The sequence below is a fragment of the Oncorhynchus mykiss genome, chromosome 13, assembly GCF_057628025.1.
Source record: "Oncorhynchus mykiss isolate SJ-2025 chromosome 13, ASM5762802v1, whole genome shotgun sequence".
NCBI lineage: Eukaryota > Metazoa > Chordata > Actinopteri > Salmoniformes > Salmonidae > Oncorhynchus > Oncorhynchus mykiss.
In genome coordinates, this window is record NC_143034.1 from 1,895,286 (window position 1) to 1,922,959 (window position 27,674).

Consider the following 27,674-nt stretch of genomic DNA (forward strand, 5'->3'; position numbering starts at 1 on the left):
AGAGAGAGGAGTAGTATTATAGTAGTAGTAGAACACCCTAGAGAGAGGGAGGAGTAGTATTATAGTAGTAGTAGAACACACTAGAGAGAGGAGTAGTAGTATAGTAGTAGTAGAACACACTAGAGAGAGGAGTAGTATTATAGTAGTAGTAGAACACACTAGAGAGAGGAGTAGTATTATAGTAGTAGTAGAACACCCTAGAGAGAGGAGTAGTATTATAGTAGTAGTAGAACACCCTAGAGAGGAGTAGTATTATAGTAGTAGTAGAACACACTAGAGAGAGGAGTAGTATTATAACACACTAGAGAGGAGTAGTATTATAGTAGTAGTAGAACACACTAGAGAGGAGTAGTATTATAGTAGTAGTAGAACACACTAGAGAGAGGAGTAGTATTATAACACACTAGAGAGGAGTAGTATTATAGTAGTAGTAGAACACACTAGAGAGGAGTAGTATTATAGTAGTAGTAGAATACACTAGAGAGAGGAGTAGTATTATAGTAGTAGTAGAACACACTAGAGAGGAGTAGTATTATAGTAGTAGTAGAACACACTAGAGAGGAGTAGTATTATAGTAGTAGTAGAACACACTAGAGAGGAGTAGTATTATAGTAGTAGTAGAACACACTAGAGAGAGGAGTAGTATTATAGTAGTAGTAGAATACACTAGAGAGAGGAGTGGTATTATAGTAGTAGTAGAACACACTAGAGAGAGGAGTAGTATTATAGTAGTAGTAGAATACACTAGAGAGAGGAGTGGTATTATAGTAGTAGTAGAACACACTAGAGAGAGGAGTAGTATTATAGTAGTAGTAGAACACACTAGAGAGAGGAGTAGTATTATAGTAGTAGTAGAACACACTAGAGAGAGGAGTAGTATTATAGTAGTAGTAGAACACACTAGAGAGAGGAGTAGTATTATAGTAGTAGTAGAACACACTAGAGAGGAGTAGTATTATAGTAGTAGTAGAACACACTAGAGAGAGGAGTAGTATTATAGTAGTAGTAGAACACACTAGAGAGGAGTAGTATTATAGTAGTAGTAGAACACACTAGAGAGGAGTAGTATTATAGTAGTAGTAGAACACACTAGAGAGGAGTAGTATTATAGTAGTAGTAGAACACACTAGAGAGACAGAGGAGTAGTATTATAGTAGTAGTAGAACACACTAGAGAGGAGTAGTATTATAGTAGTAGTAGAACACACTAGAGAGGAGTAGTATTATAGTAGTAGTAGAACACACTAGAGAGAGGAGTAGTATTATAGTAGTAGTAGAACACACTAGAGAGGAGTAGTATCATAGTAGTAGTAGAACACACTAGAGAGGAGTAGTATTATAGTAGTAGTAGAACACACTAGAGAGGAGTAGTATTATAGTAGTAGTAGAACACCCTAGAGAGGAGTAGTATTATAGTAGTAGTAGAACACACTAGAGAGGAGTAGTATTATAGTAGTAGTAGAACACACTAGAGAGGAGTAGTATTATAGTAGCAGTAGAACACACTAGAGAGGAGTAGTATTATAGTAGTAGTAGAACACACTAGAGAGAGAGAGGAGTAGTATCATAGTAGTAGTAGAACACACTAGAGAGGAGTAGTATTATAGTAGTAGTAGAACACACTAGAGAGGAGTAGTATTATAGTAGTAGTAGAACACACTAGAGAGAGGAGTAGTATTATAGTAGTAGTAGAACACACTAGAGAGAGGAGTAGTATTATAGTAGTAGTAGAACACACTAGAGAGAGGAGTAGTATTATAGTAGTAGTAGAACACACTAGAGAGAGGAGTAGTATTATAGTAGTAGTAGAACACACTAGAGAGGAGTAGTATTATAGTAGTAGTAGAACACCCTAGAGAGAGGAGTAGTATTATAGTAGTAGTAGAACACACTAGAGAGGAGTAGTATTATAGTAGTAGTAGAACACACTAGAGAGGAGTAGTATTATAGTAGTAGTAGAACACACTAGAGAGGAGTAGTATTATAGTAGTAGTAGAACACACTAGAGAGAGGAGTAGTATTATAGTAGTAGTAGAACACACTAGAGAGGAGTAGTATTATAGTAGTAGTAGAACACCCTAGAGAGAGGAGTAGTATTATAGTAGTAGTAGAACACACTAGAGAGGAGTAGTATTATAGTAGTAGTAGAACACCCTAGAGAGAGGAGTAGTATTATAGTAGTAGTAGAACACACTAGAGAGGAGTAGTATTATAGTAGTAGTAGAACACACTAGAGAGAGGAGTAGTATTATAGTAGTAGTAGAACACACTAGAGAGGAGTAGTATTATAGTAGTAGTAGAACACACTAGAGAGGAGTAGTATTATGGTAGTAGTAGAACACACTAGAGAGAGGAGTAGTATTATAGTAGTAGTAGAACACACTAGAGAGAGGAGTAGTATTATAGTAGTAGTAGAACACACTAGAGAGAGGAGTAGTATTATGGTAGTAGTAGAATACACTAGAGAGAGGAGTAGTATTATAGTAGTAGTAGAACACACTAGAGAGAGGAGTAGTATTATAGTAGTAGTAGAACACACTAGAGAGAGGAGTAGTATTATAGTAGTAGTAGAACACCCTAGAGAGAGGAGTAGTATTATAGTAGTAGTAGAACACACTAGAGAGAGGAGTAGTATTATAGTAGTAGTAGAACACACTAGAGAGGAGTAGTATTATAGTAGTAGTAGAACACACTAGAGAGGAGTAGTATTATAGTAGTAGTAGAACACACTAGAGAGGAGTAGTATTATAGTAGTAGTAGAACACACTAGAGAGGAGTAGTAGTATAGTAGTAGTAGAACACCCTAGAGAGAGGAGTAGTAGTATAGTAGTAGTAGAACACACTAGAGAGGAGTAGTATTATGGTAGTAGTAGAACACACTAGAGAGAGGAGTAGTATTATAGTAGTAGTAGAACACACTAGAGAGAGGAGTAGTATTATAGTAGTAGTAGAACACACTAGAGAGAGGAGTAGTATTATGGTAGTAGTAGAATACACTAGAGAGAGGAGTAGTATTATAGTAGTAGTAGAACACCCTAGAGAGAGAGAGGAGTAGTATTATAGTAGTAGTAGAACACACTAGAGAGGAGTAGTAGTATTATAGTAGTAGTAGAACACACTAGAGAGGAGTAGTATTATAGTAGTAGTAGAACACACTAGAGAGAGAGGAGTAGTATTATAGTAGTAGTAGAACACACTAGAGAGAGGAGTAGTATTATAGTAGTAGTAGAACACACTAGAGAGAGGAGTAGTATTATGGTAGTAGTAGAATACACTAGAGAGAGGAGTAGTATTATAGTAGTAGTAGAACACCCTAGAGAGAGAGAGGAGTAGTATTATAGTAGTAGTAGAACACACTAGAGAGGAGTAGTAGTATTATAGTAGTAGTAGAACACACTAGAGAGGAGTAGTATTATAGTAGTAGTAGAACACACTAGAGAGAGAGGAGTAGTATTATAGTAGTAGTAGAACACACTAGAGAGAGGAGTAGTATTATAGTAGTAGTAGAACACACTAGAGAGGAGTAGTATTATAGTAGTAGTAGAACACACTAGAGAGAGGAGTAGTATTATAGTAGTAGTAGAACACACTAGAGAGGAGTAGTATTATAGTAGTAGTAGAACACACTAGAGAGGAGTAGTATTATAGTAGTAGTAGAACACACTAGAGAGGAGTAGTATTATAGTAGTAGTAGAACACACTAGAGAGAGGAGTAGTATTATAGTAGTAGTAGAACACACTAGAGAGGACCAGTATTATAGTAGTAGTAGAACACACTAGAGAGGAGTAGTATTATAGTAGTAGTAGAACACACTAGAGAGAGGAGTAGTATTATAGTAGTAGTAGAACACACTAGAGAGGAGTAGTATTATAGTAGTAGTAGAACACACTAGAGAGGAGTAGTATTATAGTAGTAGTAGAACACACTGGAGAGGAGTAGTATTATAGTAGTAGTAGAACACACTAGAGAGGAGTAGTATTATAGTAGTAGTAGAACACACTAGAGAGGAGTAGTATTATAGTAGTAGTAGAACACACTAGAGAGGAGTAGTATTATAGTAGTAGTAGAACACACTAGAGAGGAGTAGTATTATAGTAGTAGTAGAACACACTAGAGAGGAGTAGTATTATAGTAGTAGTAGAACACACTAGAGAGGAGTAGTATTATAGTAGTAGTAGAACACACTAGAGAGGAGTAGTATTATAGTAGTAGTAGAACACACTAGAGAGAGGAGTAGTATTATAGTAGTAGTAGAACACACTAGAGAGGAGTAGTATTATAGTAGTAGTAGAACACACTAGAGAGAGGAGTAGTATTATAGTAGTAGTAGAACACACTAGAGAGAGGAGTAGTATTATAGTAGTAGTAGAACACACTAGAGAGGAGTAGTATTATAGTAGTAGTAGAACACACTAGAGAGGAGTAGTATTATAGTAGTAGTAGAACACACTAGAGAGAGGAGTAGTATTATAGTAGTAGTAGAACACACTAGAGAGAGGAGTAGTAGTATAGTAGTAGTAGAACACACTAGAGAGAGGAGTAGTATTATAGTAGTAGTAGAACACACTAGAGAGGAGTAGTATTATAGTAGTAGTAGAATACACTAGAGAGAGGGGTAGTATTATAGTAGTAGTAGAACACACTAGAGAGGAGTAGTATTATAGTAGTAGTAGAACACCCTAGAGAGGAGTAGTAGTATAGTAGTAGTAGAACACACTAGAGAGGAGTAGTATTATAGTAGTAGTAGAACACACTAGAGAGAGGAGTAGTATTATAGTAGTAGTAGAACACACTAGAGAGGAGTAGTATTATAGTAGTAGTAGAACACACTAGAGAGGAGTAGTATTATAGTAGTAGTAGAACACACTAGAGAGGAGTAGTATTATAGTAGTAGTAGAACACACTAGAGAGAGGAGTAGTATTATAGTAGTAGTGGAACACACTAGAGAGAGGAGTAGTATTATAGTAGTAGTAGAACACACTAGAGAGAGGAGTAGTATTATAGTAGTAGTAGAATACACTAGAGAGGAGTAGTATTATAGTAGTAGTAGAACACCCTAGAGAGGAGTAGTATTATAGTAGTAGTAGAACACCCTAGAGAGGAGTAGTATTATAGTAGTAGTAGAACACACTAGAGAGAGGAGTAGTATTATAGTAGTAGTAGAACACCCTAGAGAGGAGTAGTATTATAGTAGTAGTAGAACACCCTAGAGAGGAGTAGTATTATAGTAGTAGTAGAATACACTAGAGAGGAGTAGTATTATAGTAGTAGTAGAACACCCTAGAGAGGAGTAGTATTATAGTAGTAGTAGAACACACTAGAGAGGAGTAGTATTATAGTAGTAGTAGAATACACTAGAGAGAGGGGTAGTATTATAGTAGTAGTAGAACACACTAGAGAGGAGTAGTATTATAGTAGTAGTAGAACACCCTAGAGAGGAGTAGTATTATAGTAGTAGTAGAACACACTAGAGAGGAGTAGTATTATAGTAGTAGTAGAACACACTAGAGAGGAGTGGTATTATAGTAGTAGTAGAACACACTAGAGAGAGGAGTAGTATTATAGTAGTAGTAGAACACACTAGAGAGGAGTAGTATTATAGTAGTAGTAGAACAAACTAGAGAGAGAGAGGAGTAGTATTATAGTAGTAGTAGAACACACTAGAGAGAGGAGTAGTATTATAGTAGTAGTAGAACACACTAGAGAGGAGTAGTATTATAGTAGTAGTAGAACACACTAGAGAGGAGTAGTATTATAGTAGTAGTAGAACACACTAGAGAGAGGAGTAGTATTATAGTAGTAGTAGAACACACTAGAGAGAGGAGTAGTATTATAGTAGTAGTAGAACACACTAGAGAGGAGTAGTATTATAGTAGTAGTAGAACACCCTAGAGAGGAGTAGTATTATAGTAGTAGTAGAACACACTAGAGAGAGGAGTAGTATTATAGTAGTAGTAGAACACACTAGAGAGAGGAGTAGTATTATAGTAGTAGTAGAACACACTAGAGAGGAGTAGTAGTATAGTAGTAGTAGAACACACTAGAGAGGAGTAGTATTATAGTAGTAGTAGAACACACTAGAGAGGAGTAGTATTATAGTAGTAGTAGAACACACTAGAGAGGAGTAGTATTATAGTAGTAGTAGAACACACTAGAGAGGAGTAGTATTATAGTAGTAGTAGAATACACTAGAGAGAGGAGTAGTATTATAGTAGTAGTAGAACACACTAGAGAGGAGTAGTATTATAGTAGTAGTAGAACACACTAGAGAGAGGAGAAGTATTATAGTAGTAGTGGAACACACTAGAGAGAGGAGTAGTATTATAGTAGTAGTAGAACACACTAGAGAGGAGTAGTATTATAGTAGTAGTAGAACACACTAGAGAGGAGTAGTATTATAGTAGTAGTAGAACACACTAGAGAGAGGAGTAGTATTATAGTAGTAGTAGAACACACTAGAGAGAGGAGTAGTAGTATAGTAGTAGTAGAACACACTAGAGAGAGGAGTAGTATTATAGTAGTAGTAGAACACACTAGAGAGGAGTAGTATTATAGTAGTAGTAGAACACACTAGAGAGAGGAGTAGTATTATAGTAGTAGTAGAACACACTAGAGAGAGGAGTAGTATTATAGTAGTAGTAGAACACACTAGAGAGGAGTAGTAGTATAGTAGTAGTAGAACACACTAGAGAGAGGAGTAGTATTATAGTAGTAGTAGAACACACTAGAGAGAGAGAGGAGTAGTATTATAGTAGTAGTAGAACAAACTAGAGAGAGAGAGGAGTAGTATTATAGTAGTAGTAGAACACACTAGAGAGAGGAGTAGTATTATAGTAGTAGTAGAACACCCTAGAGAGGAGTAGTATTATAGTAGTAGTAGAACACACTAGAGAGAGGAGTAGTATTATAGTAGTAGTAGAACACACTAGAGAGAGGAGTAGTATTATAGTAGTAGTAGAACACACTAGAGAGGAGTAGTAGTATAGTAGTAGTAGAACACACTAGAGAGAGGAGTAGTATTATAGTAGTAGTAGAACACACTAGAGAGGAGTAGTATTATAGTAGTAGTAGAACACACTAGAGAGGAGTAGTATTATAGTAGTAGTAGAACACCCTAGAGAGAGGAGTAGTATTATAGTAGTAGTAGAACACACTAGAGAGGAGTAGTATTATAGTAGTAGTAGAACACACTAGAGAGGAGTAGTATTATAGTAGTAGTAGAACACACTAGAGAGGAGTAGTATTATAGTAGTAGTAGAACACACTAGAGAGGAGTAGTATTATAGTAGTAGTAGAACACACTAGAGAGGAGTAGTATCATAGTAGTAGTAGAACACACTAGAGAGGAGTAGTATTATAGTAGTAGTAGAACACACTAGAGAGGAGTAGTATTATAGTAGTAGTAGAACACACTAGAGAGAGAGAGGAGTAGTATTATAGTAGTAGTAGAACACACTAGAGAGGAGTAGTATTATAGTAGTAGTAGAACACACTAGAGAGGAGTAGTATTATAGTAGTAGTAGAACACACTAGAGAGGAGTAGTATTATAGTAGTAGTAGAACACACTAGAGAGAGGAGTAGTATTATAGTAGTAGTAGAACACACTAGAGAGAGGAGTAGTATTATAGTAGTAGTAGAACACACTAGAGAGGAGTAGTATTATAGTAGTAGTAGAACACACTAGAGAGAGGAGTAGTATTATAGTAGTAGTAGAACACACTAGAGAGGAGTAGTATTATAGTAGTAGTAGAACACACTAGAGAGAGGAGTAGTATTATAGTAGTAGTAGAACACACTAGAGAGGAGTAGTATTATAGTAGTAGTAGAACACACTAGAGAGGAGTAGTATTATAGTAGTAGTAGAACACACTAGAGAGGAGTAGTATTATAGTAATAGTAGAACACACTAGAGAGAGGAGTAGTATTATAGTAGTAGTAGAACACACTAGAGAGAGGAGTAGTATTATAGTAGTAGTAGAACACACTAGAGAGAGGAGTAGTATTATAGTAGTAGTAGAACACACTAGAGAGGAGTAGTATTATAGTAGTAGTAGAACACATTAGAGAGGAGTAGTATTATAGTAGTAGTAGAACACACTAGAGAGGAGTAGTATTATAGTAGTAGTAGAACACACTAGAGAGGAGTAGTATTATAGTAGTAGTAGAACACACTAGAGAGAGGAGTAGTATTATAGTAGTAGTAGAACAAACTAGAGAGAGAGAGGAGTAGTATTATAGTAGTAGTAGAACACACTAGAGAGAGGAGTAGTATTATAGTAGTAGTAGAACACCCTAGAGAGGAGTAGTATTATAGTAGTAGTAGAACACACTAGAGAGAGGAGTAGTATTATAGTAGTAGTAGAACACACTAGAGAGGAGTAGTATTATAGTAGTAGTTGAACACACTAGAGAGGAGTAGTATTATAGTAGTAGTAGAACACACTAGAGAGGAGTAGTATTATAGTAGTAGTAGAACACACTAGAGAGGAGTAGTATTATAGTAGTAGTAGAACACACTAGAGAGAGGAGTAGTATTATAGTAGTAGTAGAACACACTAGAGAGGAGTAGTATTATAGTAGTAGTAGAACACACTAGAGAGGAGTAGTATTATAGTAGTAGTAGAACACACTAGAGAGGAGTAGTATTATAGTAGTAGTAGAACACACTAGAGAGGAGTAGTATTATAGTAGTAGTAGAACACACTAGAGAGGAGTAGTATTATAGTAGTAGTAGAACACACTAGAGAGAGGAGTAGTATTATAGTAGTAGTAGAACACACTAGAGAGGAGTAGTATTATAGTAGTAGTAGAACACACTAGAGAGAGGAGTAGTATTATAGTAGTAGTAGAACACACTAGAGAGGAGTAGTATTATAGTAGTAGTAGAACACACTAGAGAGGAGTAGTATTATAGTAGTAGTAGAACACACTAGAGAGGAGTAGTATTATAGTAGTAGTAGAACACACTAGAGAGGAGTAGTATTATAGTAGTAGTAGAACACACTAGAGAGAGGAGTAGTATTATAGTAGTAGTAGAACACACTAGAGAGGAGTAGTATTATAGTAGTAGTAGAACACACTAGAGAGGAGTAGTATTATAGTAGTAGTAGAACACACTAGAGAGGAGTAGTATTATAGTAGTAGTAGAACACACTAGAGAGGAGTAGTATTATAGTAGTAGTAGAACACACTAGAGAGGAGTAGTATTATAGTAGTAGTAGAACACACTAGAGAGAGGAGTAGTATTATAGTAGTAGTAGAACACACTAGAGAGGAGTAGTATTATAGTAGTAGTAGAACACACTAGAGAGAGGAGTAGTATTATAGTAGTAGTAGAACACACTAGAGAGGAGTAGTATTATAGTAGTAGTAGAACACACTAGAGAGGAGTAGTATTATAGTAGTAGTAGAACACACTAGAGAGAGGAGTAGTATTATAGTAGTAGTAGAACACACTAGAGAGGAGTAGTATTATAGTAGTAGTAGAACACACTAGAGAGGAGTAGTATTATAGTAGTAGTAGAACACACTAGAGAGGAGTAGTATTATAGTAGTAGTAGAACACACTAGAGAGGAGTAGTATTATAGTAGTAGTAGAACACACTAGAGAGAGAGGAGTAGTAGTATAGTAGTAGTAGAACACACTAGAGAGAGGAGTAGTATTATAGTAGTAGTAGAACACACTAGAGAGGAGTAGTATTATAGTAGTAGTAGAACACACTAGAGAGAGAGGAGTAGTAGTATAGTAGTAGTAGAACACACTAGAGAGAGGAGTAGTATTATAGTAGTAGTAGAACACACTAGAGAGGAGTAGTATTATAGTAGTAGTAGAACACCCTAGAGAGAGGAGTAGTATTATAGTAGTAGTAGAACACACTAGAGAGAGGAGTAGTATTATAGTAGTAGTAGAACACACTAGAGAGGAGTAGTATTATAGTAGTAGTAGAACACCCTAGAGAGGAGTAGTATTATAGTAGTAGTAGAACACCCTAGAGAGAGGAGTAGTATTATAGTAGTAGTAGAACACCCTAGAGAGGAGTAGTATTATAGTAGTAGTAGAACACACTAGAGAGGAGTAGTATTATAGTAGTAGTAGAACACACTAGAGAGGAGTAGTATTATAGTAGTAGTAGAACACACTAGAGAGGAGTAGTATTATAGTAGTAGTAGAACACACTAGAGAGGAGTAGTATTATAGTAGTAGTAGAACCCACTAGAGAGGAGTAGTATTATAGTAGTAGTAGAACACCCTAGAGAGAGGAGTAGTATTATAGTAGTAGTAGAACACCCTAGAGAGGAGTAGTATTATAGTAGTAGTAGAACACACTAGAGAGAGAGGAGTAGTAGTATAGTAGTAGTAGAACACCCTAGAGAGAGGAGTAGTATTATAGTAGTAGTAGAACACACTAGAGAGGAGTAGTATTATAGTAGTAGTAGAACACACTAGAGAGGAGTAGTATTATAGTAGTAGTAGAACACACTAGAGAGAGGAGTAGTATTATAGTAGTAGTAGAACACACTAGAGAGGAGTAGTATTATAGTAGTAGTAGAACACACTAGAGAGAGGAGTAGTATTATAGTAGTAGTAGAACACACTAGAGAGAGGGAGGAGTAGTATTATAGTAGTAGTAGAACACACTAGAGAGGAGTAGTATTATAGTAGTAGTAGAACACACTAGAGAGAGGAGTAGTATTATAGTAGTAGTAGAACACACTAGAGAGGAGTAGTATTATAGTAGTAGTAGAACACCCTAGAGAGAGGAGTAGTATTATAGTAGTAGTAGAACACACTAGAGAGGAGTAGTATTATAGTAGTAGTAGAACACACTAGAGAGAGGGAGGAGTAGTATTATAGTAGTAGTAGAACACACTAGAGAGGAGTAGTATTATAGTAGTAGTAGAACACACTAGAGAGAGGAGTAGTATTATAGTAGTAGTAGAACACATTAGAGAGGAGTAGTATTATAGTAGTAGTAGAACACCCTAGAGAGAGGAGTAGTATTATAGTAGTAGTAGAACACACTAGAGAGGAGTAGTATTATAGTAGTAGTAGAACACACTAGAGAGGAGTAGTATTATAGTAGTAGTAGAACACACTAGAGAGGAGTAGTATTATAGTAGTAGTAGAACACACTAGAGAGAGGAGTAGTATTATAGTAGTAGTAGAACACACTAGAGAGGAGTAGTATTATAGTAGTAGTAGAACACACTAGAGAGAGGAGTAGTATTATAGTAGTAGTAGAACACACTAGAGAGGAGTAGTATTATAGTAGTAGTAGAACACACTAGAGAGAGGAGTAGTATTATAGTAGTAGTAGAACACCCTAGAGAGGAGTAGTATTATAGTAGTAGTAGAACACACTAGAGAGAGAGGAGTAGTAGTATAGTAGTAGTAGAACACACTAGAGAGAGGAGTAGTATTATAGTAGTAGTAGAACACACTAGAGAGGAGTAGTATTATAGTAGTAGTAGAACACACTAGAGAGGAGTAGTATTATAGTAGTAGTAGAACACACTAGAGAGAGGAGTAGTATTATAGTAGTAGTAGAACACACTAGAGAGAGGAGTAGTATTATAGTAGTAGTAGAACACACTAGAGAGAGGAGTAGTATTATAGTAGTAGTAGAACACACTAGAGAGAGGAGTAGTATTATAGTAGTAGTAGAACACACTAGAGAGAGGAGTAGTATTATAGTAGTAGTAGAACACACTAGAGAGAGGAGTAGTATTATAGTAGTAGTAGAACACACTAGAGAGAGGAGTAGTATTATAGTAGTAGTAGAACACACTAGAGAGGAGTAGTATTATAGTAGTAGTAGAACACACTAGAGAGGAGTAGTATTATAGTAGTAGTAGAACACACTAGAGAGGAGTAGTATTATAGTAGTAGTAGAACACACTAGAGAGGAGTAGTATTATAGTAGTAGTAGAACACACTAGAGAGGAGTAGTATTATAGTAGTAGTAGAACACACTAGAGAGGAGTAGTATTATAGTAGTAGTAGAACACACTAGAGAGGAGTAGTATTATAGTAGTAGTAGAACACACTAGAGAGGAGTAGTATTATAGTAGTAGTAGAACACACTAGAGAGGAGTAGTATTATAGTAGTAGTAGAACACCCTAGAGAGAGGAGTGGTATTATAGTAGTAGTAGAACCCAGTGGAACAAACAGCCTGCTGGGAACTGAAGTCTTTCATTTCACAGAGGATGGAAAGATATCAAAACATTATAGTATTTAAATAATTAATTACTTTATTCACTGTGTGTGTGTGTGTGTGTGTGTGTGTGTGTGTGTGTGTGTGTGTGTGTGTGTGTGTGTGTGTGTGTGTGTGTGTGTGTGTGTGTGTGCGTGCGTGCGTGCGTGCGTGCGTGCGTGCGTGCGTGCGTGCGTGTATGTGTGTATGTCTGTATCTTTCACCGGGTTGTTTCCTGGTGTGTCCAGCAGTACTTCCGGAGCGATCCACCCCTCTGTCCCCGGTATCCCCGAGCGGAGAGAGAAACTAGTCCTTCCTTCAGGGATCTTTTTACACAGGCCGAAGTCTGATATCAGCGCTCTCACCCGCCCCAGGGGGCCTGGCTGAGACAACAGGATGTTACGAGGCTTCAGATCCCTGTGGACTGGAGACCGGAGAGAGATGGAGAGAGAGATGCAGAGAGAGACCGGAGAGAGATGGAGAGAGAGAGAGAGAGATAGAGAGAGATGGAGAGAGAGAGAGATGGAGAGAGAGACCGGAGAGAGAGATGGAGAGAGAGAGAAGTTAACAAATGGAGGGAGAGAGGGATGGAGAGAGAGAGAGAGAGAGAGAGAGACCGGAGAGAGAGAGATGGAGAGAGAGACCGGAGAGAGAGAGAAGTTAACAAATGGAGAGAGAGAGAGAGAGAGAGAGAGAGAGAGAGAGAGACCGGAGAGAGAGAGATGGAGAGAGAGAGAGAGAGAGACCGGAGAGAGAGAGAGACCGGAGAGAGAGATGGAGAGAGAGAGAAGTTAACAAATGGAGGGAGAGAGGGATGGAGAGAGAGAGAGAGAGAGAGAGAGACCGGATAGAGAGAGATGGAGAGAGAGACCGGAGAGAGAGAGAAGTTAACAAATGGAGAGAGAGAGAGAGAGAGAGAGAGAGAGAGAGAGAGAGAGAGAGAGAGAGAGAGAGAGAGAGAGACCGGAGAGAGAGAGATGGAGAGAGAGAGAGACCGGAGAGAGAGAGAGACCGGAGAGAGAGAGAGACCGGAGAGAGAGAGATGGAGGGAGAGAGGTGTCAACAGTGGTGTTGTCAAATCACTAAACCTAGAGTCTTGAGTCCCTTGTGTTTGAGTCTGAGTCCAAGTCCAGTCTCGAGTCCCTTGTGTTTGAGTCTGAGTCCAAGTCCAGTCTCGAGTCCCTTGTGTTTGAGTCTGAGTCCAAGTCCAGTCTCGAGTCCCTTGTGTTTGAGTCTGAGTCCAAGTCCAGTCTCGAGTCTAGGACGTGGTTTAGGACGTGGTTTAGGACGTGGTTTAGGACGTGGTCTAGGACGTGGTCTAGGACGTGGTTTAGGACGTGGTTTAGGACGTGGAATTGTGGATGCCAGGTCATCTGATGCAGCACTGTTTGTTTAACACTTTTCTGGATACTACATGATGTGACTGAGACCACACAAGGAAGGAAGGAAGGAAGGAAGGAAGGAAGGAAGGAAGGAAGGAAGGAAGGAAGGAAGGAAGGAAGGAAGGAAGGGGTGGGTGGGTGGGTGGGTGGGTGGGTGGGGTAGGTAGGTAGGTAGGTAGGTAGGTAGGTAGGTAGGTAGGTAGGTAGGTAGGTAGGTAGGTAGGTAGGTAGGTAGGTAGGTAGGTAGGTAGGTCAGACAGACGGACAGACAGCTGTATATAGTACCTATGTTTAGTGAGTGGAGGTGGCTGAGACCACACATGGTCTGTTGTAGTACAGTGACAGGGCTGAGACCAGCGTGGCACGACGGATCTTCCACATACTGGGGACAGTAGAGAACACACAGGTTATACACATTACATATATACACTACCAGGTTATATATATACACTACCAGGTTATATATACACACTACCAGGTTATATATACACACTACCAGGTTATATATATACACTACCAGGTTATATATACACACTACCAGGTTATACATACACACTACCAGGTTATATATATACACTACCAGGTTATATATACACACTACCAGGTTATATATATACACTACCAGGTTATATATATACACTACCAGGTTATATATACACACTACCAGGTTATATATATACACTACCAGGTTATATATACACACTACCAGGTTATATACACACTACCAGGTTATATATATACACACTACCAGGTTATATACACACTACCAGGTTATATATACACTACCAGGTTATATATATACACTACCAGGTTATATATACACACTACCAGGTTATATATATACACTACCAGGTTATATATACACACTACCAGGTTATATACACACTACCAGGTTATATATATACACACTACCAGGTTATATATATATACACTACCAGGTTATATACACACTACCAGGTTATATATACACTACCAGGTTATATATATACACTACCAGGTTATATACACTACCAGGTTATATATACACACTACCAGGTTATATATACACTACCAGGTTATATATACACACTACCAGGTTATATATATACACTACCAGGTTATATATACACACTACCAGGTTATACATACACTACCAGGTTATATATATACACTACCAGGTTATATACACACTACCAGGTTATATACACACTACCAGGTTATATATATACACTACCAGGTTATATACACACTACCAGGTTATATATACACTACCAGGTTATATATACACTACCAGGATATAAATATACACTACCAGGTTATATATATACACTACCAGGTTATATATATATACACTACCAGGTTATATATATACACTACCAGGTTATATATACACTACCAGGTTATATAAATATACACTACCAGGTTATATATATACACTACCAGGTTATATATATATACACTACCAGGTTATATATACACACTACCAGGTTATATATATACACTACCAGGTTATATATACACACTACCAGGTTATATACACACTACCAGGTTATATATACACTACCAGGTTATATATACACTACCAGGATATAAATATACACTACCAGGTTATATATATACACTACCAGGTTATATATATATACACTACCAGGTTATATATACACACTACCAGGTTATATATATACTACCAGGTTATATATATACACTACCAGGTTATACACACACTACCAGGTTATATATACACTACCAGGATATATATATACACTACCAGGTTATATATATACACTACCAGGTTATATATATACACTACCAGGTTATATATATACACTACCAGGTTATATATACACACTACCAGGTTATATATATACTACCAGGTTATATATATACACTACCAGGTTATATACACACTACCAGGATATATATATACACTACCAGGTTATATATATACACTACCAGGTTATATATATACACTACCAGGTTATATATACACTACCAGGATATATATATACACTACCAGGTTATATATATACACTACCAGGTTATATATATACACTACCAGGTTATATATACACTACCAGGATATATATATACACTACCAGGTTATATATATACACTACCAGGTTATATATATACACTACCAGGTTATATATACACACTACCAGGTTATATATATACTACCAGGTTATATATATACACTACCAGGTTATATACACACTACCAGGTTATATACACACACTACCAGGTTATATATACACACTACCAGGTTATATACACACTACCAGGGTATATATATAAACTACCAGGTTATATATACACTACCAGGATATAAATATACACTACCAGGTTATATATATACACTACCAGGTTATATACACACACTACCAGGTTATATATACACACTACCAGGTTATATATATACACTACCAGGTTATATATATACACTACCAGGTTATATATACACTACCAGGTTATATACACACACTACCAGGTTATATATACACACTACCAGGTTATATATATACACTACCAGGTTATATATATACACTACCAGGTTATATACACACTACCAGGGTATATATATAAACTACCAGGTTATATACACACTACCAGGGTGTATATATAAACTACCAGGTTATATATACACTACCAGGATATAAATATACACTACCAGGTTATATATATACACTACCAGGTTATATATACACTACCAGGTTATATACACACACTACCAGGTTATATATACACACTACCAGGTTATATATATACACTACCAGGTTATATATATACACTACCAGGTTATATACACACTACCAGGGTATATATATAAACTACCAGGTTATATATACACTACCAGGATATAAATATACACTACCAGGTTATATATATACACTACCAGGTTATACATATTACATATATACACTATCAGGTTATATATACACACTACCAGGTTATATATATACACTACCAGGTTATATATATAAACTACCAGGTTATACATATTACATATATACACTATCAGGTTATACATACACACTACCAGGTTATATATATACACTACCAGGTTATATATATACACTACCAGGTTATATATATACACTACCAGGTTATACATATTACATATATACACTATCAGGTTATACATACACACTACCAGGTTATATATATACACTACCAGGTTATATATATACACTACCAGGTTATACATATTACATATATACACTATCAGGTTATATATACACACTACCAGGTTATATATATACACTACCAGGTTATATATATAAACTACCAGGTTATATATACACTATCAGGTTATATATACACACTACCAGGTTATATATATATACACTACCAGGTTATATATACACACTACCAGGTTATATATATACACTACCAGGTTATATATACACACTACCAGGTTATATATATACACTACCAGGTTATACATATACACTACCAGGTTATATATATATACACTACCAGGTTATATATACACTACCAGGTTATATATACACAATACCAGGTTATATATATACACTACCAGGTTATACATATACACTACCAGGTTATATATATATACACTACCAGGTTATATATACACTACCAGGTTATATATATATACACTACCAGGTTATATATATACACTACCAGGTTATATATATACACTCCCAGGTTATATATATACACTACCAGGTTATATATATACACTACCAGGTTATATATATACACTACCAGGTTATATATACACACTACCAGGTTATATATACACTACCAGGTTATATATATACACTACCAGGTTATATATATACACTACCAGGTTATATATATACACTACCAGGTTATATATATACACTACCAGGTTATATATATACACTACCAGGTTATATATACACTACCAGGTTATATATATACACTACCAGGTTATACATACACACTACCAGGTTATATATATACACTACCAGGTTATATATATACACTACCAGGTTATATATACACTATCATGTTATATATACACTACCAGGTTATATATATACACTACCAGGTTATATATATATATACACACTACCAGGTTATATATATACACTACCAGGTTATATATATACACTACCAGGTTATATATATACACTACCAGGTTATATATACACTACCAGGTTATATATATACACTACCAGGTTATATATACACTACCAGGTTATATACACACTACCAGGTTATATATATACACTACCAGGTTATATATACACACTACCAGGTTATATATACACACTACCAGGTTATATATACACACTACCAGGTTATATATACACACTACCAGGTTATATACACACTACCAGGTTATATATACACACTACCAGGTTATATATATACACTACCAGGTTATATATACACACTACCAGGTTATATACTATATATATATATATATATATATATATAAAAAAAATATATAATTATATAATAAATAATAATTATAACTATATAATTGTGCACGCCCAATTTTTCAGTTTTTGATTTGTTAAAAAAGTTTGAAATATCCAATAAATGTCGTTCCACTTCATGATTGTGTCCCACTTGTTGTTGATTCTTCACAAAAAAATACAGTTTTATATCTTTATGTTTGAAGCCTGAAATGTGGCAAAAGTTCGCAAAGTTCAAGGGGGCCGAATACTTTCGCAAGGCACTGTATATACACTACCAGGTTATATATATACACTACCAGGTTATATATATACACTACCAGGTTATATATACACTACCAGGTTATATACATACACACTACCAGGTTATATATATACACTACCAGGTTATATATACACACTATACCAGGTTATATATATACACAATACCAGGTTATATATATACACACTACCAGGTTATATATATATATATATATATATACACACTACCAGGTTATATATATACACTACCAGGTTATATATACACACTATACCAGGTTATATATATACACAATACCAGGTTATATATATACACTACCAGGTTATATTTATATATATATATACACACTACCAGGTTATATATATACACACACTACCAGGTTATATACATACACACTACCAGGTTACATATATACACTACCAGGTTATATATATACACACACTACCAGGTTATATATATACACACACTACCAGGTTATATATATACACTACCAGGTTATATATATATACTACCAGGTTGTAGGTGAACAGTTTGTCTCTCTCGGTGCAGTAGTATCTACCTACCTGTTGTAGGTGAACAGTTTGTCTCTCTCGGTGCAGTAGTATCTACCTACCTGTTGTAGGTGAACAGTTTGTCTCTCTCGGTGCAGTAGTATCTACCTACCTGTTGTAGGTGAACAGTTTGTCTCTCTTGGTGCAGTAGGATCTACCTACCTGTTGTAGGTGAACAGTTTGTCTCTCTCGGTGCAGTAGTATCTACCTACCTGTTGTAGGTGAACAGTTTGTCTCGCTCGGTGCAGTAGTATCTACCTACCTGTTGTAGCGTAGCAGCACACAGTTCTATAGCGATGTAGGTGAACAGTTTGTCTCTCTCGGTGCAGTAGTATCTGATGACGTTTGGATGTTCGTCCGATTCCCGGAGCAGCTGGACCTCTCGCTCTGCAACGTCAAAACACTCTGGAAGGATCCGCTTCACCGCCACGCGACGGCCGTCAAAACGGCCCCTGGAACATTTCATATATCAGGAACTTAGCATGAATATATAATGACTATATCAGGAACTTATCAGGAATATATACTGGCTATGTCATGAATATATAATGACTATATCATGAATATATAATGACTATATCATGACTATGTCATGAATATATAATGACTACGGCATGAATATATATATATATATATATATAATGACTATATCATGAATATAGCATGAATATATAATGACTATGTCACGAATATATAATGACTATGTCACGAATATATAATGACTATGTCACGAATATACAATGACTATGTTGTGAATATATATTTGACAATGTCATGAATATATAATGACTACATCAGGAATATATAATGACTATATCAGGAACTTATCAGGAATATATAATGACTATGTCACGAATATATAATGACTATGTCACGAATATATAATGACTATGTCACGAATATATAATGACTGTCACGAATATATAATGACTATGTCACGAATATATAATGACTGTCACGAATATATAATGACTATGTCACGAATATATAATGGCTATGTCATGAATATATAATGGCTATGTCATGAATATATCATGAATATATCTTGACTTTGTCATGAATATATAAATAATTTATACATAATAACTATATTATGAATATATAATGACTATATCATAACTATATCATTAATAAATAACGAAAAAATTATTACTATATCATGAATATATAATGACTATGCCATGAATATATATATATATATAATGAGTATGTCATGAATACACACAATATTGTTATGAATAAAACGACACAATACGAGAGAATTCAAATTGTCTGGTGTGGGGGGGTGCAAGGAGACCCCAGCTCCACTAAAACCAATACGATGCAGAGAGTTCAAGGAGAACCCCAGCTCCACTAAAACCAATACGATGCAGAGAGTTCAAGGAGAACCCCAGCTCCACTAAAACCAATACGATGCAGAGAGTTCAAGGAGCACCCCAGCTCCACTAAAACCAATACGATGCAGAGTTCAAGGAGAACCCCAGCTCCACTAAAACCAATACGATGCAGAGAGTTCAAGGAGACCCCAGCTCCACTAAAACCAATACAATGCAGAGAGTTCAAGGAGAACCCCAGCTCCACTAAAACCAATACGATGCAGAGAGTTCAATGAGACCCCAGCTCCACTAAAACCAATACGATGCAGAGAGTTCAAGGAGAACCCCAGCTCCACTAAAACCAATATGATGCAGAGAGTTCAAGGAGAACCCCAGCTCCACTAAAACCAATGACCAACTACTACATTTTCCAGGGATTGTTAAATAAACGTTATAACTGTTTTGGCTTTAATATCATCAGAGCATAGTCAGAAATACATATTTCCAATTATTCCACATTTAAGTCTGGGTTATAAAGCAAGAAACTGCTTTTCATGATCAGTAAACATCATCTAAACATCTAACCCTAACCCTACATCAGTAAACATCATCTAAACATCTAACCCTAACCCTACATCAGTAAACATCATCTACACATCTAACCCTAACCCTACATCAGTAAACATCATCTAACCCTACATCAGTAAACATCATCTAACCCTACATCAGTAAACATCATCTAACCCTACATCAGTAAACATCAGTAAACATCAACGGATGGAAGACTGACCGGAAGACGAAGGTTCCTTCTGTTCCATGTCCCAGAATCTCTGATGGACAGAAGGAGATCTTCCCTACCTCCACCTCCTCTATCCCTCCATCTGAGAGAGAGAGAGGGGGAGAGAGAGAGAGAGAGAGGAGGAAGGAGAGGAGGAAGAGAGAGAGAGAGAGAGAGAGAGAGAGAGAGAGGGGGGGAGAGAGAGAGAGGGGGAGAGAGAGAGAGGAGGGAGAGGGAGAGAGAGAGGGGGAGAGAGAGAGAGGGGGAGAGAGAGAGGGGGGGAGAGAGGAGGAAGGAGAGGAGGAAGAGAGAGAGAGAGAGAGAGAGAGAGAGAGAGAGAGAGAGAGAGAGAGAGAGAGAATGAAGAAGAGGAGGAAGAGAGAGAGGAGGGAGAGTGGAGGGAGAGAGAAAGAGGAGGAAGGAGAAGAGGAAGAGAGAGAGAGGAGGGAGAGTGGAGGGAGAGAGAGAGAGAGAGCGGGAGGGGGGGAGAGAGGGAGGGGGGAGAGAGAGAGGGAGAAAGAGGAGGGAGAGGGGGAGAGAGGGGGGAGGGAGGGGGAGGGAGAGGGGGAGAATGGACCTTAGAAAGATTCTAACCTTGTAATTAAAGTATCTGCCACTTAGTGTGCGTGTGTGTGTGTCTCACCGTGTGTGTGTCGTGTTACAGCAGATCCGTTCCTGGCTACAGCGTCACTACTGTTACCGGGCGAGCCAGAGAGAGGAGGGTCCACAGAGGACGGCTGTGAGTCTGCAGACTGGGGCTGGGCTCCAGAAGGAAGGGGGGTTCCTGGGGAAAGGGGTGTGTCTGGTGGAGAAGGGGGTGTGTCTGCAGAAGAGGGCGTGTCTAGCAGGTGTTGGAGGCGGGATTCCAGAGCTTCGTCCAACTGCTGTCTCTGGTCCTTCTGCTGCTGGGTCACACAGTTATATATATATATATATATATATATATATATATATATATATATATACACACACACACACACACACACACACACACACACACACACACACACACACACACACACACACACACACACACACAGACTTTATATATAGTACAGACAGACACACACCTTTAAATGCACAAACATTATATACACACACAACACACACACACACACACACACACACCACACACCACACAACACTTACAGTGCATTTGAAATGTATTCAGACCCCTTGACAACCTTAATCTAAAATTGATTAAAATAAATGTTCTCATCAAATCTCCACAGAATAGCCCATAATGACAAAGTGAAAACGGTGAAGCATGGTGGCTCCATCCCTACGGTGAAGCATGGTGGTGGCTCCATCCCTATGGTGAACATGGTGGTGGCTCCATCCCTACGGTGAAGCATGGTGGCTCCATCCCTACGGCAAAGCATGGTGGCTCCATCCCTATGGTGAAGCATGGTGGTGGCAGCATCCCTAGAGTGAAGAATGGTGGAGGCAGCATCAGGCTGTGGGGATGTTTTTCAATGGCATGGACTGGGAGACTCGTCAGGAGGGAAAGATGAATGGAGCAAAGTACAGAGAGATCCTTGATGAAAACCTGCTCCAGAACATTCAGGACCCTTGACTGGGGCTAAGGTTAAACTTCCAACAGGATAACGACCCTAAGCACACAGCCAAGACAACGCAGGAGTGGCTTCAGGTCAAGTCTCTGAATGTCCTTGAGTGGCCCAGCCAGAGCCCGGACTTGAACCGTATCAATTATCTCTGGGGAGACCTGAAAATAGCTGTGCAGCGATGCTCCCCATCCAACCTGACAGAGAGGATCTGCAGAGAAGAATGGGAGAAACTCCCCAAATACAGGCATGCCAAGCTTGTAGCGTCATACTCAAGAAGACTCGAGGCTGTAATCGCTGCCAAAGGTGCTTCAACAAAGTACTGAGTAAAGCGTCTGAATACTGATGGAAATATGATACCCGTTTTCACTTTGTCATTATGAGGTATTGTGATGTCATTATGGGGTATTGTGATGTCATTATGAGGTATTGTGATGTCATTATGAGGTATTGTGTAGATTGATCAGGGGACAAAAACAATTGAATTCATTTTAGAATAAGCCTGTAACGTAAAACACTGAACATAGTGCAAACTAATTGGGCAGTAAAGTTCAATCATTTGCGTCTCTGTGCGGCAATTCTTCCAAGTGGCAATCCTGGAGGAGGTGCTTAGCTTAGAAGGAACATCGATGCCGAGCAGTTGCCCTCTGTAGGGTAGTGCTATACCAGGCAGTTGCCATACCAAGCGATGAAGCTTGATGGGTGTGTCCTGTAGTTGATGGGTGTGTCCTGAAGTTGATAGGTGTGTCCTGAAGTTGTTGGGTGTGTCTTGAAGTTGATGGGTGTGTCCCCGAAGATGATGGGTGTGTCCCCGAAGTTGATGGGTGTGTCCCTGAAGTTGATGGGTGTGTCCCCGAAGTCACCCTCAAAGTTTTGTCAGTAACACAAAGGAGGGCCCTCCAAGTTGCGGTCGGAGGCCGAACAGTTGCCATACCAAGCAATGATACAACCAGTCAGGATGCCCCCGATGGTGCAGCTGTAGAACCTGTTGAGGATCTGAGGACCCATTCAGCCAAATCTTTTCAGTCTCCTGAGGGAGAAAAAGTTCCCTCTTCACGGCTGTCTTGGTGTGTTTGGACCATGATAGTTTATTAGTGAGGAACTTGAAGCTCGAGACCCGCTCCACTACAGCCCCGTCGACGTGAACGGGGACGTGCTCGTCCCTTCTTTCCCTGTAGTCCACGATCAGCTCCTTTGTCTTGCTCACAATGAGGGAGGGGTTGTTATCCTGGCACCACACTGCCAGGTCTCTGACCTCCCTATAGGCCGTCTCATCGTTGTCGGTGATCAGGACTACCACTGTTGTGTCGTCAGCAAACTTAATGATGGTGTTGGAGTCGCACAGTCGTGGGTGAACAAGGAGTACAGGAGGAAGCCCATCAGGAAGTCCAGGGATTGAATTGTAATTGGAAACACCGCCCCCTACTGTACTGGAGGAAGCCCATCGGGAAGTCCAGGGATTGAATTGGAGGTGGAACCACCGCCCCCTACTGTACAGGAGGAAGCCCGTCAGGAAGTCCAGGATCCAGTTGCAGAGGGAGGTGTTTAGTCCCAGGGTCCTTCGTGATGAGCTTTAAAGGCATTATAGTGTTGAACGCTGAGCTGTAGTCAACAAACAGCATTATCACGTAAATGTTCCTTCCTTCCGGATATGCAAATTGGAGTGGGTCTAGGGTTTCTGGGATGATGGTGTTGATGTGAGCAAGCCTTTCAAAGCACTTCAAATCAAATCAAATGTTATGGCTACAGACGTGATTGCTACAGGGCGGTAGTCATTTAAGCAAGGTTACCTTGGCGTTCTTGAGCACAGGGACTATGGTGTTCTGCATGAAACATGTAGGTATTAGACATCTAAATGAATTACCACCATCTAAATGAATTACCACCCTCTAGAAGAATCTAAATGGGTTTCCTGTCATTCTGAGCACCAGGGGATGGGTTAGCCACCCAATGCACATGGGTCTGGTAAATGTCTCAAACGTCCGGTAAATTACAATCTTGCCGGTCACATTGTCCTACGGGAGAACCCTGACTCCCACCCTACCCTGTCCTGTTGAACTAACCTGTGGATAAGTCAGAGCGAAGGCAAGCCATCCTCCCAGCAGTAGAGACAGGATCACCACGGTAACAGGGTCCTGGTATATATAGTCAGGCAGGATAGAGGACAACCCTGATCTTGATCCTGCTTGGGTCCTTCTGCTGCCGCTAGGACCCGAACCACGACCCCCTCCACCACCATGACCTACTGACTGGAACTAAAGAGGGGGGAGGGGGGTTCAGGTTAGAGGTCAAGGAATAGGGGTTGTAACTCACAGGATGGTCTGTATGTGAGTGGGGTTTAGAGGTCAGAGGTCAGGGGTAAGGGGGTTGTAACTCACAGGATGGTCTGTATAGCGGTTGTTCTGAGACCGGGTCGGGATAACGGCATCACCGGAACGCTGCAGGTTTACCGGGAAGTCTCTCAACATGGTGGTGTGGGCTACCGGGGGTAACTCATGGTGTCCTGATGAGAGAGAGAGAGAGAGAGAGAGAGTGTGAGAGAGAGAGAGAGAGAGTGTGAGAGAGAGAGAGAGAGAGAGAGAGTGAGAGAGAGAGAGAGCGAGAGAGAGAGAGAGAGAGAGACAGAGCGAGAGAGACAGAGGGAGAGAGAGAGACAGAGCGAGAGACAGAGAGCTGTGTGTCTCTGTGTGGTTTGTGTGTCTGGTGTCTCTGTGTGGTTAGTGTGTCTGGTGTCTATGTGTGGTCAGTGTGTCTGGTGTCTCTGTGTGGTTAGTGTGTCTGGTGTCTCTGTGTGGTTAGTGTGTCTGGTGTCTATGTGTGGTCAGTGTGTCTGGTGTCTCTGTGTGGTCAGTTTGTTGGTGTCTCAGTAGTTACCTACTGGTTGTTCAGTGTGTTGGTGGAGCCTGGCGGGTAGTTACCTACTGGTTGTTTAGTGTGTTGGTGGAGCCTGGCGGGTAGTTACCTACTGGTTGTTCAGTGTGTTAGTGGTGCCTGGTGGGTAGTTACCTATGAGGAGCCACTGGTTGTTCAGTGTGTTGGTGGAGCCTGGTGGGTATCGTACGTCGGTAGACGGGATGATCTCACACTCTCCCTCCTCTCTAACCGTCACCTCCTCGGTCTCCGGTCCCTCGATACGCGCCAGTGTCAAGCCCCGCGGCTGCCGTGGCAACACATCAATCAATACATCAACGTATCAGCCAATCAACACATCAACACATCAACGTATCAGCCAATCAACACATCAACGTATCAGCCAATCAACACATCAACGTATCAGCCAATCAACACATCAACGTATCAGCCAATCAACACATCAAAGTATCAGCCAATCAACACATCAACGTATCAGCCAATCAATACATCAACGTATCAGCCAATCAACACATCAACGTATCAGCCAATCAACACATCAACGTATCAGCCAATCAACACATCAAAGTATCAGCCAATCAACACATCAACGTATCAGCCAATCAATACATCAACGTATCAGCCAAACAAATTCAGAGAGAAAAGTTCTAACCAGGTGTATATTATGACATCACAGTACTGAGACTAAAAAAACACCTGATTGGCTGATGTGTGTTGTGTTGACATGCTGATTGGCTGCTGTGTGTTGTGTTGACATGCTGATTGGCTGATGTGTGTTGTGTTGACATGCTGATTGGCTGCTGTGTGTTGTGTTGACATGCTGATTGGCTGCTGTGTGTTGTGTAGACATGCTGATTGGCTGCTGTGCGTTGTGTAGACATGCTGATTGGGCTGCTGTGCGTAGACATTGAGTGTACCAAAACATTAGGAACACCTTCCTAACAACCTCAATTCATGAGGGCATGGCCTCTAGAAGAAAGCGTTCCACAGGGATGCTGGCCCATGTTGACTCCAATGACTCCCAACAGTTGTGGCAAGTTGGCTGCGTGGCCTTTTGGGTGGTGGACCATTCCTGATACCCAGCAGGGGACGTGGCCTTTTGGGTGGTGGACCATTCCTGATACCCAGCAGGGGACATGGCCTTTTGGGTGGTGGACCATTCCTGATACCCAGCAGGGGACATGGCCTTTTGGGTGGTGGACCATTCCTGATACCCAGCAGGGGACATGGCCTTTTGGGTGGTGGACCATTCCTGATACCAAGCGGGGGACATGGCCTTTTGGGTGGTGGACCATTCCTGATACCCAGCAGGGGACATGGCCTTTTGGGTGGTGGACCATTCCTGATACCCAGCAGGGGACATGGCCTTTTGGGTGGTGGACCATTCCTGATACCCAGCAGGGGACGTGGCCTTTTGGGTGGTGGACCATTCCTGATACCCAGCAGGGGACATGGCCTTTTGGGTGGTGGACCATTCCTAATACCCAGCAGGGGAAACTGTTGTGGCAAGTTGGCTGTGTGGCCTTTTGGGTGGTGGACCATTCCTGATACCCAGCAGGGGAAACTGTTGTGGCAAGTTGGCTGTGTGGCCTTTTGGGTGGTGGACCATTCCTGATACCCAGCAGGGGAAACTGTTGTGGCAAGTTGGCTGTGTGGCCTTTTGGGTGGTGGCCCATTCCTGATACCCAGCAGGGGAAACTGTTGTGGCAATTTGGCTGTGTGGTCTTTTGGGTGGTGGACCATTCCTGATACCCAGCGGGGGACATGGCCTTTTGGGTGGTGGACCATTCCTGATACCCAGCGGGGGACATGGCCTTTTGGGTGGTGGACCATTCCTGATACCCAGCAGGGGACGTGGCCTTTTGGGTGGTGGACCATTCCTGATACCCAGCAGGGGACATGGCCTTTTGGGTGGTGGACCATTCCTGATACCCAGCAGGGGACATGGCCTTTTGGGTGGTGGACCATTCCTGATACCCAGCAGGGGACATGGCCTTTTGGGTGGTGGACCATTCCTGATACCCAGCAGGGGACATGGCCTTTTGGGTGGTGGACCATTCCTGATACCCAGCAGGGGGACATGGCCTTTTGGGTGGTGGACCATTCCTGATACCCAGCAGGGGACATGGCCTTTTGGGTGGTGGACCATTCCTGATACCAAGCGGGGACATGGACTTTTGGGTGGTGGACCATTCCTGATACCCAGCAGGGGAAACTGTTGTAGCAAGTTGGCTGTGTGGCCTTTTGGGTGGTGGACCATTCCTGATACCCAGCAGGGGAAACTGTTGTGGCAAGTTGGCTGTGTGGCCTTTTGGGTGGTGGACAATTCCTGATACCCAGCAGGGGAAACTGTTGTGGCAAGTT

General features: G+C 39.8%; 1 protein-coding gene across 3 annotated transcripts in view; it reads right to left on the reverse strand.

The window, feature by feature from the left end:
- The window catches only part of ern2 (endoplasmic reticulum to nucleus signaling 2), a 59,484-nt gene that overhangs the window by 9,695 nt on the left and 22,115 nt on the right, over positions 1-27,674 (reverse strand). For 2 of the 3 annotated variants that reach the window (XM_090194385.1, XM_090194386.1), the window contains 8 exons: positions 25,446-25,596; positions 24,818-24,942; positions 24,503-24,694; positions 21,518-21,779; positions 20,887-20,977; positions 19,043-19,232; positions 13,865-13,961; positions 12,422-12,621 (listed from right to left, as the gene is read on the reverse strand). In XM_090194385.1, coding sequence (XP_090050511.1) covers positions 12,422-12,621; positions 13,865-13,961; positions 19,043-19,232; positions 20,887-20,977; positions 21,518-21,779; positions 24,503-24,694; positions 24,818-24,942; positions 25,446-25,596 — 1,308 coding nt within the window. The remainder of the gene's footprint in view (positions 1-12,421; positions 12,622-13,864; positions 13,962-19,042; positions 19,233-20,886; positions 20,978-21,517; positions 21,780-24,502; positions 24,695-24,817; positions 24,943-25,445; positions 25,597-27,674) is intronic. The other variant, XM_090194387.1, reaches the window with a different exon arrangement.